This window comes from Phoxinus phoxinus, assembly GCF_949152265.1.
Source record: "Phoxinus phoxinus genome assembly, chromosome: 16".
NCBI classification, from domain to species: Eukaryota; Metazoa; Chordata; class Actinopteri; order Cypriniformes; family Leuciscidae; genus Phoxinus; species Phoxinus phoxinus.
In genome coordinates, this window is record NC_136891.1 from 5,569,100 (window position 1) to 5,583,847 (window position 14,748).

At 37.5% G+C, this 14,748-nt stretch overlaps 1 protein-coding gene across 3 annotated transcripts in view; it reads left to right on the forward strand.

Moving 5' to 3' along the window:
* Positions 1–14,748, forward strand: part of klhl29 (kelch like family member 29) — a 253,702-nt gene that overhangs the window by 142,965 nt on the left and 95,989 nt on the right. For all 3 annotated transcript variants that reach the window (XM_079584475.1, XM_079584477.1, XM_079584476.1), the window contains 2 exons: positions 1,084–1,231; positions 6,962–7,486. In XM_079584475.1, coding sequence (XP_079440601.1) covers positions 1,084–1,231; positions 6,962–7,486 — 673 coding nt within the window. The remainder of the gene's footprint in view (positions 1–1,083; positions 1,232–6,961; positions 7,487–14,748) is intronic.

The following is a 14,748-nucleotide window of genomic DNA, read 5'->3' on the forward strand; positions in this document are numbered from 1 at the left end:
TCATTTTATGAGTGAGAGCTTAATTTGGAATAAATGTGCAACCCTGTCATTTTATTTAGCCTTTTTCTGTGTACTCAACAATGCATTTTATTTTATGTATTTAATAATGAATAAATACACACACACACGCACATATTATTGTCTAAGGATAATTCTGAAAAATATGATGAGGATGAACTGTATTCAGACTCAAATATTGTCAACGGTCGCAAAAAAAATAAGTCATACAGTATGAAATATATGTAAAATAAAATGATTCGTAATATTTAATTAGACCTCCTGAGGTTGATCCAAATATAAAAACAGTCCTCGGATTACAGTGTTTGATAAAGCCATTTATTCTTTCTAATGTTTTATTTTTGGGTTGAAATCTCATTTTATGGTACACTGTAAATGGAGGAATTTTAATGAAGGCATTTAGTAACGGTCTCCTCGACACTTCTAGTTTTCTTGTGCTAAATAATTAATTACCAATCCTAGTCTGACATGAGTACTTCTAAGAACTTGGGAAATACTGATTATAAGAGCCAGACTCCCTCACAATGTGTAATTAGAGCCTCATAATTTCAGCCATGCAGAAAACGCAGGGGGAATCGTGAAAACCAAACGCTACAGCGGAAACCTGACATAAACACACACAACTGTCATTTACATATTTTAATTACAGTTATTCAAATTTATATTAGGGTAGAATATTACTTCTTTTTCGTGAATAGAACGTAATCAGAATCTATAAATGGCATAAAGTGAAATTTGAATCTGTGAAAACAAAATGAGATTTATAGGGACCCACTTAATCCAGGGTTTATGGACCCGTTTTGAAGCTACAGTGATTGGCTCTGCAGTTTTTTAAAATTTATTTTTATGTATGTAGTAATTTCTCTTTGGTTTGTTGTGTTGTTTAAGGTGGTTTTACACTGAAGACATTTTTTATTTTTTCACATGGCCCCGTTCATTGTGTGCGCACCAATTGAAAAGTACCTCTTGACAACACTAAGTGCTTTCCTAGCATCATACTGTGTTGATAAAAGCTGTTTTGTGTCATGAAGTCTGATCTCCATCATATGCATTCTCTCTTTGCAGGCGGCAGGTCTTTCTCCCGGTGAGACGCAGACTCCGAGTCTCCTGTTGGCTCCTGGAGTGAGATGGGGCCAGACCCCCATCAACCAGACCACCCCGTGGGAGACCGACGAGCCCCCCACCAAGCAGCACAGAGACGGTGACACCACAGGTGTGTGTACCTCTGTGTTCTTCAGTTCCTACAGATGACAACAACACATAGGAAACATGTTTGCTATGTTGTGGTGTTCCTCATTCGAAAGTCATTTAGGATGAAACTGCTGCTAAGTAAACAAATGAAAGTGTAAAAATGACTGTTTGTTTGCTTGTTTGTTTATCTTTAAATGTGGTTAACACTAGAAGTGCCAGAATTCCATAACTACTAGAACTGCCACAAGCGGTCATTTTGACCGCTAGATTCCAAACTCTATATCTTTAATGATAAAATACCCAATTGAGAGATTAATGCATTTATTGTATTAGGATATCTTTTAAAAACAAAACAACACCAAACTGTACCATTAAACAAGTTTAATTATACATTTATAAATAATAATATCATTAGTAGCCTACCGTAATTATCGCATATTCACAACAGATGAATATTTCCATTCAACATAACTGAGAACAAGATAATAACAACTAAAAGTATCTTATTTCATTATAAAACATTTTATTTTAATATAATAACTAGAGAAAATAGTCTAATAACTCGTATATAATAGAAAATATCTACATAAATAGATAACATAGTCAGGTATTATTAGCCTATTTCTACAGATAGGCTATATTTCCATATCCATTCAACATAACTCAGAACAAGATAATAACAAGTAAAAGTATCGTATTTAATTATAAAACATTTGATTTTATTATAATAACAGAGAAAATAGGCGAATAACTTGTGTATATAGGCCTAATAGAGAATATCTACGTAAATGGATAACGTAGTCGGGTATTATTAGGCTATTTCTGATCAACAAATTTAATCTAATATACTTTTTGTTTGTAGAAATTGGCATATATGCAAACACTCAGGGCCGCTACTGACCTTTTCTGTTGACAGTGAGAAAGACAAAGGTCAACCGTGGGAAATGTAACAAAAGAATAACGCGAAATTCAGTGCGGTCAATATGACCGTCTATGGCCGAAATAGCTAAATATGTTCATTCGTTTTTTTTCGTTTTTATATGATAAACATTTTAAATGAAAATACAGACACTTTTAGGAAAAGTCAGGTACCAGCAGGAATTTATTTATTTATATTCTTTAAGTTATTGCAGATATAAAATTAAAAACGGTCAAAATGACCGTCATGGTTCTAGTGATAATGGCCAAAATCTCACGACAAAAGTAAAACAAACAAACAAACCAACCAAAAAACATATCATTTTTTATTATATATTTTCCATGCTTAATTTAAAAAATAAGTAAAATCTACACAGCCGTGTGTGTGTGTACAGTGATATGCATAAGTGAACACACCCATGCTAAAGTTGCCTAAAAAAAAGAGGAATAAAAAAATAATCTTTTGGAAATTGATTTTAATGCCTTAATTTAAAAAATGAGGAAAACCCCAACCTTTAAGGACACCAATTTTCTTGGTGAATGAATAATGTATCGTAAATTAATAAATGTTCTTCCTTAAAATACAGGGTGCATAAGTCTGGACACCCCTATGTTAAATTCCCATAGAAGCAGGCAGATTTTTATTTTTAAAGGCCAGTTATGGATCCAGGATACTCTGCATCCTGATAAAGTTCCCTTGGCCTTTGGTATTAAAATAGCCCCACATCGTCACATACCCTTCACCATACCTAGAGATCGGCATGGGGTACTTTCCATAAGATCATCTCTCAATGCAAATCAAACCAGATATTAGGCGAACTGAAATAAAACATGCCAATCTCTAGGTATGGTGAAGGGTGATGTGGGGCTATTTTAATATCGATTTTAATATAGATCCAAATCATTATTATTATTTATATTTATCATAATTATTGTCAATGTTGAAAACAGTTGTGCTGCCTTTTTTGTGAAAACTTTCAGGATTCTACTTATAGAATATTCTATATTTATATTGTGTATTTTATACATTTACTTATGAACCAAAACGACTTACAAATTAGGTACATCACAATCTTGTTTCTCTTTGTTAATTGCTTGTGGAAGAGGTGCATCTTCAGATGGAATATTAACACTGCTGGAATGCGCTCTTGACCAATCAGCATCCAGTACTGCTCTCAGTTTCATTAAATTACCATATGGACGTGCACCTAGTTATGAGGTGTTCAAATGAGCTCTCATGGGCTCATGCGTCTTGAGATTCTTTATGCTGTAGCATGGGGAAATACTCGAGAGCATCAATCACCGACAATTGAGCCGAAATGACCAAAGTAATCCACGTTACGCGGACATTTCTTCACGTCAAATCTGAATTAAGGCGCTAATAAAGACAGACTGTTGACCTGACTACCCTTTCCTGAGTGATTATACGTGGGAAATCGGACATCACTGTTGAAGAGGGCAGTTGTGTGTGTTTTCTGAAACCCCCCGGGGCCTCCACAGGGCCCCCCCGCTGTGTCGTTTAAGTAGGAACCGAAGTCTCACAGAGGGAGGGAGTGTTAGCATTGTGTTGAGCTCTACAGGGTCCCGCTTCCGGCACCTTCCCCGAAACACAAAGTGAGATGTCACTCAACTTCTTCCCATTCGACAGCGCTCGGTGTAATATGACATATCTGGAGCCGAGATCCGCGTCCCATTAGCTCAGAGACAAAAAAGCATCAGCGAATCTCGTAACGACTCTGCAGGCGTTCATTAATCATGACGGTTAGCAGCGCGCGGTGAGCAAGTCCTTTCGGGCAAAAAAAAAAAACTTGTTCCAAAAGTTTCACAAAGACTTGGCTTTTGCATTACGTCGATTTGCACTTCAATTTAAATCCATCAAAAGAGACCGTTGTAAGAATTAGTGGTTGATTTAACTTTGGGAAAAAACGAGATTTAGACTCTTCTGCGAGGACAAAAGCACTCTTATGAAACAACTATTTTATCCCCATGAACATTGTAATTATATGAGCAATCAACACTAGGATCCATACTGCTAATTTCATTAGCTTTTCAGCGCAGAAGCTAGGGCTATAATTGAGTTTCATTCTTATTTATTTATTTCTTTAATAATCTAATGATAGATTTTTCATCAAAAGACTTGATTGCAGTGCACAAATCTGCAGAAAATGCTTAAATGGTCTGGGAATTACTTTTTTGGTTAATAGCACTTTTGTGTCTAATAGACTAGGAAATATTGGACTTTCTTTTGTTAGCGTGTCCACGGTGGTTGAAATTGAGCGCAGCTATCCTTTAGTTTGTTCTGAATTATGCACGCACCTCATTTCAGGCTGCAGCGAATCTATTCCCGCTAGTATATTCCTGTCTCTTCAGACTATAGTGCGGTGAAGGCCAATGTCATGATTAATGTTTTTTAATCTTTTCCCCGCCTGGTGTATTTTGTGTTATGGACCATCATTGTTGAGGAGCTATTTTTGCAGCCGCTGGTCCACAAAGAGCACATATTCATGAGATAAATCTGCCATGTTGCATTGTGAGTAAGCTGTCTGGTAAACAGTAGCAATATGGTTTCGATCCCGTGACCTCAGGCTTAAAATCCTCAAAAAATGTAAGACTTAAAGACAAAAATAGTTTACTCACCCGTTCCAAGCTCATTTGACGTTCTTTCTTCGGTGGAACACAAAGGAAGATATTTTGAAAAATGTCTGTTTTTTTATCACGGGGTCCAGTTTTGTTGGCCTCCAATGTTCTTCAAAATATCTCCGGATTTGCACAAGAAAGTCACACGTGTTTGGAATGACTTGAGGGTGAGTAAATGATGGGTGAGACAAGATTTTCATTTTTGCAAGAACTGTCCCTTTAAGACCAAGTTAAAGGGATAGTTCACCCAAAAATTCTGTCATCAAATACTCACCATCTTGTCGTTCCAAACCCGTAAGACTTTTGTTCATCTTCGGGACACAAATGAAGATCTTTTTGATGAAATCCGGGAGCTTTCTCTTCCTCCATTGACAGCTATGCAACTATCATTTTGACACTTCAAAAAGTTCATAAAGAGATCATAAAACTAATCCATATGAATTGAGTGGCTTAGTCCGAATTTTCTGAAGAGACTCGATCGCTTTGTATGATGAACAGATTTAATTTAGTCTTTTATTCATATATAAACATTGGTGAAATATTATAATCTGTTTTCAGCATGAGATATGAGTGGGTTTATTATGATTCATATTATCTGTTATATACACTGTTAATTTGGAAGTATGTTTTACAAGACAGTCAGTCTTGATAAAGACATTCAAGCCATTAAATTTCACATTTAAATCTATTGTTACTTGCCATTCTATTGTAATTTATTAAAATGATTAGCAATTTCTGATTGAAAACAGTCTCTATGCCAAATTTAAGTGTACCGTCTATGTTATTGTATTTAAAAATGGGTTAGGATGAGTGGGTTTGGCAAGTTAGAAGAAGTGCTGGATCGTCAATAAAAGGGACACTGAGCCATAAGTACACCACAGTACAACTTTTCATGATCTTTCAACAATTTTAGGTAAGTACACTGAACAAAAATTAGTGTAGAAAAAAATTAACTCAGAAATTGCTTATATTCACAAAGAAACGGCAAGTAACATTTGAATTTTGAAGTAGAATGACCGATAAATACTGACAAGAGAAAACATACTGCAATCATTTTTGTTTTATTTGCAACTTAAAAAAATTATTTCAGTGTACACCAATGTCAAACCCATGAAATTTCTAGTCTAAACTTGAACATTGCAAATTCATTGTGCATCAAATGAAAACCACAAGGGTTCGTGAAAATTTTCTCTTTTGATACATTGACGTAAACATCCATCGATCAATGTGAAGCTAAAACAGGTCCAGTTTTTCAGAAATCCAATTCGCTGTATTCCCACTTGATTTCAGACTGACCCGGCTCTTCCCACACTCTCAAAACGGATTTTACACCTTCCTTTAAATCAAACGCCCCATCAGAGGTTTCTCTAGTGTGTAACCACCCGTGGGATCTGCTATCATAACTCTGTCTGTCTCTGAAATTATAGTGATAGTGTGGAGATGAATATAAACAGTAAGTTTTTGCTTCTTGCGTACACTCATCTGTCGTAACCTTGCTGCATTACTGCATCGATGAATGACTCTGATTTGACCCTCAAAAGATGAATAATGCATAAAGAAATACATATTTCACAGTTGTTATGAGGAAATCCCACACCCAGAACCAAACACTAGTTCTAGCAAAGCTGAATTTTCAGCATCATTACTGCAGGCCTCAGTGTCACATGATCTTTCAGAAATCATTCTAATATGATGATTTGCTGCTCAAGAAACATTTACTATTATTATCAATGTTGAAAACAGTTGGGCTGCTTAATATTTTTATGGATTCTTTAATGAATGGACCAGTCAGGCCATGCAGGCTATTGAATAATGTAAACAACAGCCAAATATCTCTCGCAATCCCTAGCCTACGTTGAATTTCACTACAAAATGTGTCTCATTACAGAGGTAATATGAAGAGCAATTCACATAGACGTTAAATTAATCTCCTCCAAATAACATCCAAAAGTTCCTTCTATTCTGGTTTTTGGTTATTTTAGCGGACACTTTCTTATCCAAAAGCGTTGGAAAATTAGCTATAGGGATAGAAGCAGACTTGCCCGATGCACAAATATGACGGTTCATTTATCACCTTGTGATTCCATATAATAAAAAAATTAGTTGCACATGGTTATCCACCAAATAAAGTGTACGGCTGAATGTCAAATGTGAGGTTGGATGTCCTTGACTTGGTTCTTCTGTTGTTGTTCCGCAGGGCCCCCATGGGTGCCTCCAGTGGTGTCGGTCAGTCAGGCCAGCATGATGGCTCATTCGTATGGGATGCCACAGCCGCCCGTCTACAGCCAAGGAGTGTCCGTCCAGTCTCCCATCATTGGCGTGACCCCATCCATCCAATCGCCCATCCCCCCACACCATCCGCTCATGACCGCACACTTCCAACTTCCTCCCCTCTCTTCCCAAGCGCCAGGCAGCATGGTCCTCAACATCCAGAACCAGTCGCCCTACGCCACCAGCCAACCGCCAATCACCCCGTCGCCCCTGACGACAGCCGGCCAGGTAGTCCACCCCTCCCCTCAGAGCGTGATGGGAAACGGTCACATGACGCACCCGCTCATGCAGCCTCCGACTTTGCCTTCCGCCGCATTGCCGCTAACGAACGGGCAAGCGACGACTCAGCCAACGCCGGCCTCAGTGAATCAGGAAAGTCAGAACGGGCTTCAGATGCTCCGTACGGTCGGAATGGGGAAGTACGAGTTCACGGACCCGAGTCATCCGAAAGGTAAGCGCTTCCCTTAGCTTTTGCGTTTGCAACTAATGAACATGCCCGAGGATGTCTTGAAATATCTTTTCCAGGGAATTGCATTTGATGTCGGCAAGGAAATTGACCACTAACATGTCAGCGAGACACTGTTAAAACCTCTTGAGTAACAGCCCGCGGTATGAAAAGCATCTCCAAGGTCGCGGATTCAGTCCTGAAACAACCGTCACATAATCAGGGCCTCTTCCTTGCAAACTTTTATGCCGGTTCCTAAGAGTCTCCTGCTGTGAATTCTTGACGGTTTTCAAGGCTGTAAATCGTTGTTTGTACAAGATAACCTTGGACGAGACTCTGTCAGTCCAGAAACAGATGTTGCGTATTCCCTGAGCAATTTTCACATTTAATGAAGCTTTTAATCTAGGTTTAGATTGGCTTTCGAAGCTCATTTGATTTTTTTTATGAGCTCTATAAAATGAGTGCAATTTACTTTCCACATCGATGCAACTTGCAATTGTCTCTTAAGATGCAAAAGAGCCAATTACATTAGACTTTGCATGCATTTTTGAAATGTAACTGCTCAAAGCACAGTTAAAGCAGTGGCATTGAAGCAGGTTTAGCTCTCCTGTCGTGAGAACTATAGCAGACTAATGTGCCATGTGAAAGGCACCGCTTACATAATACTGCAATCCAGTTGCTTTATGTCTCTGTAAATTAAGTCTTGTTTGTATCAGTCTAAGCAAATGTTTTCTTTTTAGATTTTTCCCTGCTGAGAAAACAACAACTTGAACCAGTGTAACATGACTTGGTGGCCTAAGCTGGTTTGAGTTGTTCTAGCTGGTCTCTGAGTCTGACCAACCCAACAGAACTGCCCGAAACCAGTTTAAACCACCAGACTAGACCAACCAAACAAGTTTGATGTCCAGTTTAGACCAGCAAGTCAGGTTTAAGCTATTTTTATCATCAGCAGGGTTTTCAGTGTACTCTACAGATGCAATCATAAATTGATATATTTGATTGGTATTGTTGCTTTATTGCATTGCATTGATACTTTAGGTCCTTGTATAAATATTTTTATTTGTTTGTTCTTTTACATAATTTCCTATAGTTCGGTATATGAAGAAGTTGGTTTTCTAATGTCTCTCCATGTGGTCAGAGACTAAAACTCATGCTAAAGATTTATTTTCTCTCGCTCATTTGCGTCAGTTTAAATTGTGATCCAGTTGTTTTCTTATGAATTGCAATGGATTGAATAGTAACATACTGTACCGTTCAGTTTCGATAAATTCTGTTCACTTTCTTAATTGGCTAGAAACGTTCTGGTTCTCTTGACTTTGAGGGTCAGCTGATTTATTCACTCGCACGTTTCACCTTGTTGACCCAAATTAGAACATCGGATGACTTTAATTCTAAGATCTGGTTGACGGAGAACTTGGGTTCCCTGCCGTTTTCAGCTCTGTTTCCTGCTGCTACATCCTTTTAAAGAAGCGCAGATCCTTCATGGGTCAGCACACACCAGAAGCAGCATGAAGAGTCTGAGTTTTCTCTCTTAATACAGCTGCGTTGTGCTTAAGTGCAGTGGGCAAGGTTAGCAGCAGTGGCAGCGTGACACTCTACCATAGATTTGGAGGGCCATTCTTTCTGCTTCTGGCTGTTATTAAATGGAACATGTTCCCGTCAAATAGTTCTGAGTGTGGAATGCTTTCTAAGAACACTCTGTTCCACACAATGTTTTGAATGCTGGTTCATTTGACCAATTTGGCTTCATTTGACTGATGTCCGGTTGGGAAACTGTCTCAGCCTCAATCCGTTCACTGACCATTATCATGCATACTGAACACAAAATGGCAATAGCTCACAGAAGATGAACAGTTTCAGTTTGATTGGCTGGCTTTACACTAGAGATGCACTGATCGACATAAAGCCGCCTCTCTTACAGCACTTAAAGGTACAATATGTAAGAATTTTGTAATACAATATCCAAAAATCACTTACACAGTGTGATATATTTCCTGCTGTTGTGTACTTGCAATATCCCAAAAGTCTCCAAAGATTTTTTATTTCAGAGAAATTCCGATTTTAAATAATGGCCGTCCTGGAAAATGTTTTTGCCTGTCAATGACGCAATATCCGTGCTATCCTCGGTTTCCGCTCGTACTGCCATAGCGTTGACGTAACCATGGCGACAGACGTGGACAACTGCGTGTGAAACAGCGCTGCGTTACCTCACAAGTTTAATTCGTCAAATAAACTGACCTGTGTGAGTAGTTGCACTTGCGGGTAGTTCGGTAGAATGAAATGCCCTTATTCCTTTATATCCGCGGGACTCGCGTGTGATATCTGTCTATTATTAGCAATCGCGCCCTGCTTCATACCACTGTAATGTTAAAAAACATGTTAATCAAAGAACAAAAGACACAGAAAATCACTCTCTGCTCTCGACTGAATAATTTTTGTAATTTTAATAACTTGTATTTAATGTTTACAATAAAGACTATCCAGTGTTATTTTACATTTTGATTACTTTACATTTATATTTCTGTAGTATTTCTTAAACAAGTGCTAACCGTTAGACCGTTGCTATTTTTAGACCCACCTGAAAAACTTAAAGCAGTGTTTATTTCATATCTCTATTCATATCTCATTTATTTGTGCTGTTTTTTGCAATTTGTTTATTTGTTCTTTATTATTACTGACATTATTACTTGTGTTTTTTTTATGAAAAGAAAATTTTGCATTGAAGAAAAGTAGATTTTTGTTTGTATATGCTGTCAATTATAGTTCTTAGTAAGTAAATCGGAATCTGCAAAAATCGGTATCGGCAGGTCACACTTACAAAAAAATCGGAAATCGGCCAAGAAAATTGCAATCGGTGCATCTCTACTTTACACATCTTTCAGGAGTCAAATGGTGCACCAGTACACCTGACAAAATGTCTGGTTAGTGGCATTCAATTTAGGTAGTTATGTCTGTAAAATAATATGTACTTATTGAATTTAGACGGACAGAAACTCTGATTACATCATTACAGTATTTTGATCATAGTATTCTGTTCAGCCAGTTGCAAACTGGCACTGATGTGCAGCTTTTTGAAAGATTTCAATGACGGAAAATGAATCAAATTGGCTTGAGTTAAGGAATGTTTCTAGCCCTTTACGGTTCAAAAGTTATTAGCATGAAGATGATTGCAAATTTGGTGGCACTAGAGGGATTGAGATAGAGACTCCAAAATTGCTCCGGTTAATATTCAGACTATCCTCTACCTGAGTGCCAAATTTCTAAAATTTCTATGTGTCAAGTCTGTTCTTGAAAGATTTTGGTTGCAAATTTTTTTAGTGTTTTACAGCATTGACTTAGATTAACCTTTTGTGCAAAGTGATTTCAGTTTAGTAGAATATAAGCTGAAGTTGCTCGGTGATATTAAAGGCATTGCGGTTTACAAATCCATTGACAAATGAGTTTTGCTGCATTTTACCATTAGTTCACATCCATTTAATCTATGGCACAAAAATAAAATCCATATTAAAGTCTGGCAGAGGAGGACTCATTAGTGTAACAGTGTGTGCACTTCTATCTTCTATGTGCCCTTTTTCATAAGATCAGATTTCTAGTTCATATCGAATCTCTCATTTCATCTACAAGGTGATCACACATCTGACCACGAATGTATCTGTTTCTAGTCTGTCTTCTGCTTTTGATTGAACGATCAGATTGCAGTCATTGGATCTTGATCATTGGAATCTTTAACATATTCTTTTTCAACAGAAAAACTTCAAAAAGTTTAAGACATTTAAGGCTGCCCAGGGGTTGTTTCACTGCCATTGAGCTGATTTATATTGTTCTGAGTGTCTTATCAGCATAAATATACGGCTTTGAGAAATGGGGGAGTGTAGTCTTTGCCAGTGACATGTGGTGTTTAAGGCCGACAGCTGTTTTTGGGAAAGATGCCAGTGGCGCTGCTCTGTCACACTCAGAAGGGAAGACACGCTTCAAAATATATTGTTTCTCAATGAGCAGCTGCCTAAAAACACTACATTTTGCAACGAAACAAGACAGATTGAAGACTGAGCCCATATTTTTAGACTTGCAAGACGTTGGCCCCGATTGCCACCAAAACAGACATGAATATCTTATTTGATCGAGGAGAGTTGGTTCCTTGGTGCCAACATGTTGGCTGCAGATTTTTCAAACACTTGAGATGGTAACCTCTGTAAATCTCAATATGCAGCAGAGATTGTTTGGGGAGGATTTTTGCCGGTGACAGAATTCACAAGTAAAAGGATTACGTTGTTTCCCAGGCAAAAAGAAAAATGTTCAAACACAAATGGATTTGACTCACTCGTTGGGTTTGAAATGGCAATTTATCATCAGATTGCACTGTGAAGTGTGAGTGAATGTATTCAGTGTGTGTGTGTGTGTGTGTGTGTTGGCGGGATGTGCATTTTTAAACTTGACTAGTCAGGGGGTTGTCTGAATGACTAGTCAGCCTTAAAGAAGCCCTCTATAATTGATCTACTTTAGAGTCGTTTACCCAAATGAGACACGTTTCTTAGGAGGTGTTATATCATACAAAACCCACTCGTGTGTAAATAAACAGTTGAATGGATCCTAACAGAATGGAAATGAACACCACTGCACTGATTATGCACTTGAAATTTATTGTTGAAAGCAATGGATTTTCATCCATCCATCCATCCATCCATCCATCCATCCATCCATCCATCCATCCATCCATCCATCCATCCATCCATCCATCCATCCATCCATCCATCCATCCATCCATCCATCCATCCATCCATCCATCCATCCATCCACATGTCTGTCTGTCTTTATGTACCATCCATTTATCCATCTATCCATCTTCTATCTGTCTGTCTGTCTGTATATATATATATCTGTCTTTCTATCTGTCTGTCTGTCTGTCTGTATGTCGTTCTGTCTGTCATCTATCCGTCTGTCATCCATCTGTCTTTATGTACCTCCCATTTATTTATCTATCTGTCTGTCTGTCTATCTGTCTATCTGTCTGTCTATCTGTCTGTCTGTCTCTCTGTCTGTCTGTCATCTATCCGTCTGTCATCCATCTGTCTTTATGTACCATCTATCTATCTATCTATCTATCTATCTATCTATCTATCTATCTATCTATCTATCTATCTATCTATCTATCTATCTATCTATCTATCTGTCTATCTGTCTGTCTGTCTGTCTGTCTGTCTGTCTGTCTGTCTGTCTGTCTGTACTATCTATCTAGCCATCTGTCTGCCTGTCTGTCTGTATCATCCATTCATCCATCTACATGCACAACAATAATAATAATTATTATTTTTTATTATTTATTTGTAGATGTAATAAACATAATATGTGTTTAATATTATGTACGTTGGCCCCATTAATCAAGTTGGTTGTTATTTGCAATGTGTGTGTCTTTTAAAGCACTTTGTGAATTCAGAGTCAGAAAGCTCATCCACCATTCGGAATGGCATTAAGTGACACTAGTACTCGTGAGACTTTGATCTGTTTTCTTGGAAACGACAGTCGTGTTATCCGGCGCAGTTCAGACTCCCCGTGAGTCCGTCTTGAGGAATGAGTCGAGACAAGCTACTGGGTCGTTGACATGGAGGCAAACACAGACTCTTTGCAGGATTCCTTGTCTCATTAAGACAGATCGGCCTCGGGCCATGCGGCGAACGCCCTGCCTCGAGAGCCACGCAGCCTGAGCGCATTTATAAATGAACGCACATCTATGTTAATGATCAGGGACTGGAGGAATGATGCCATAACTCTGCGGGGATAAGCGTGTGGTGGAGGACGTAACCTTATATCGAAAAATAGCATGTGGAAAAATCGATCCAGAGTAGCGTAATGTTCTCGTTCTGTCCTCATCCGATGCTCATGAAAGCTCCCCTGCCGGCAGCCGGAATGTGTTTTTTTCTTCAGATATTGTGTCTAGATTATAATATAAATATGTAAAATGATCCCCGTGTGCACATAAGCACCTCCAGGAGGGTTCGGTGCCCTACAGTACACCAAATCCCATGATGCATCATTGTAAATAAAGAGCCTGTGGTTTTAAAGCAAAGCCACAGCTCACGAGGGCTCGGGATTGTTGTATAAAACAGCTCGAGAGTTTTCAAGCAGCGTTCCCCTGCCGTTCCAGACAAACCACCTAAAATGGCACGGGTCGTTTTGGCTGTTCAATTAGGGAACTAATCAGTTTAGACAGATGATTAACACTGCGATACAAGGGCCACCCCGGGAGCGTCCCGCTTCGACGCGTGCAGGGCCTGTGCTGCTTCTGTCTCTCCCATATACACTTTTGCATTTGTGTGCATTTATTAAAATATCGCTGTCATTGTGTTCTCCTAATTACGAGCTTATCTGGAAGCCACACTGCAAGTTTCAGACATTTTAATGAGCGCGTTTATTTGTGTCCCTAATAGCTTTTTTTGCCTTATAGTCTTAACTGATAATCTAAAATAATGAGGTCCGTTGAAGCATTGGGTTTATCGAAAGCAAATATAAAGTTATATCCTTATAGAGGTGCATATTGATATTATTTAAATATGTAATTAATTATATACAGTGTCCTCAAAAAGTATTTGGATACACATATAAACGTTTGAATATCACTGAATTAGACAACAATACATCAAATTAAGACAGCACTATTTTATTTATTTATTTTAAATTTAATATGATATAATTTTATTTACTTTTTTTTATTGTTTTGTTTTGACAAGACCATGAGAACATCTCACTGCTTTTGAGTTTTATATATTAACAAAAATGTACAATTAATATAAATTATTTATATAATATATGTATAATAATTTATATAATATAAAGTAATATAAATTATGTATATCATTTATAAAATGTTAGTGTCATTAAACCCTTGAAAGCTAAATATTATCAGAAAATTCGAAAGATATATCTTATTTTAATTCTAGACCTTATGGAATAGCAAATGTTATTTATAAATATGATATACAGTCTTAAAAAAGTTTATGGATACTTCAGACACATTTAAACTTTGGAATGTTATTGCATTAATGTTCAATATGTTCAAGAAAAAGTGTTCAGATTCAGCAATGACTTATTGATGATAAAATTATCTACTGTACATACTTTTTTACATTATTATTTTTTATGAGCTAAATTCATATTGACAAGAAAAAGAAACAAGCTCGCTGCTTCTGATAAAGATATTAATAATGCATAAACATAATTAAATTATTAATCAAATTAATAATTTATAAAAAAAGTTATCAATAAGTCCTTAA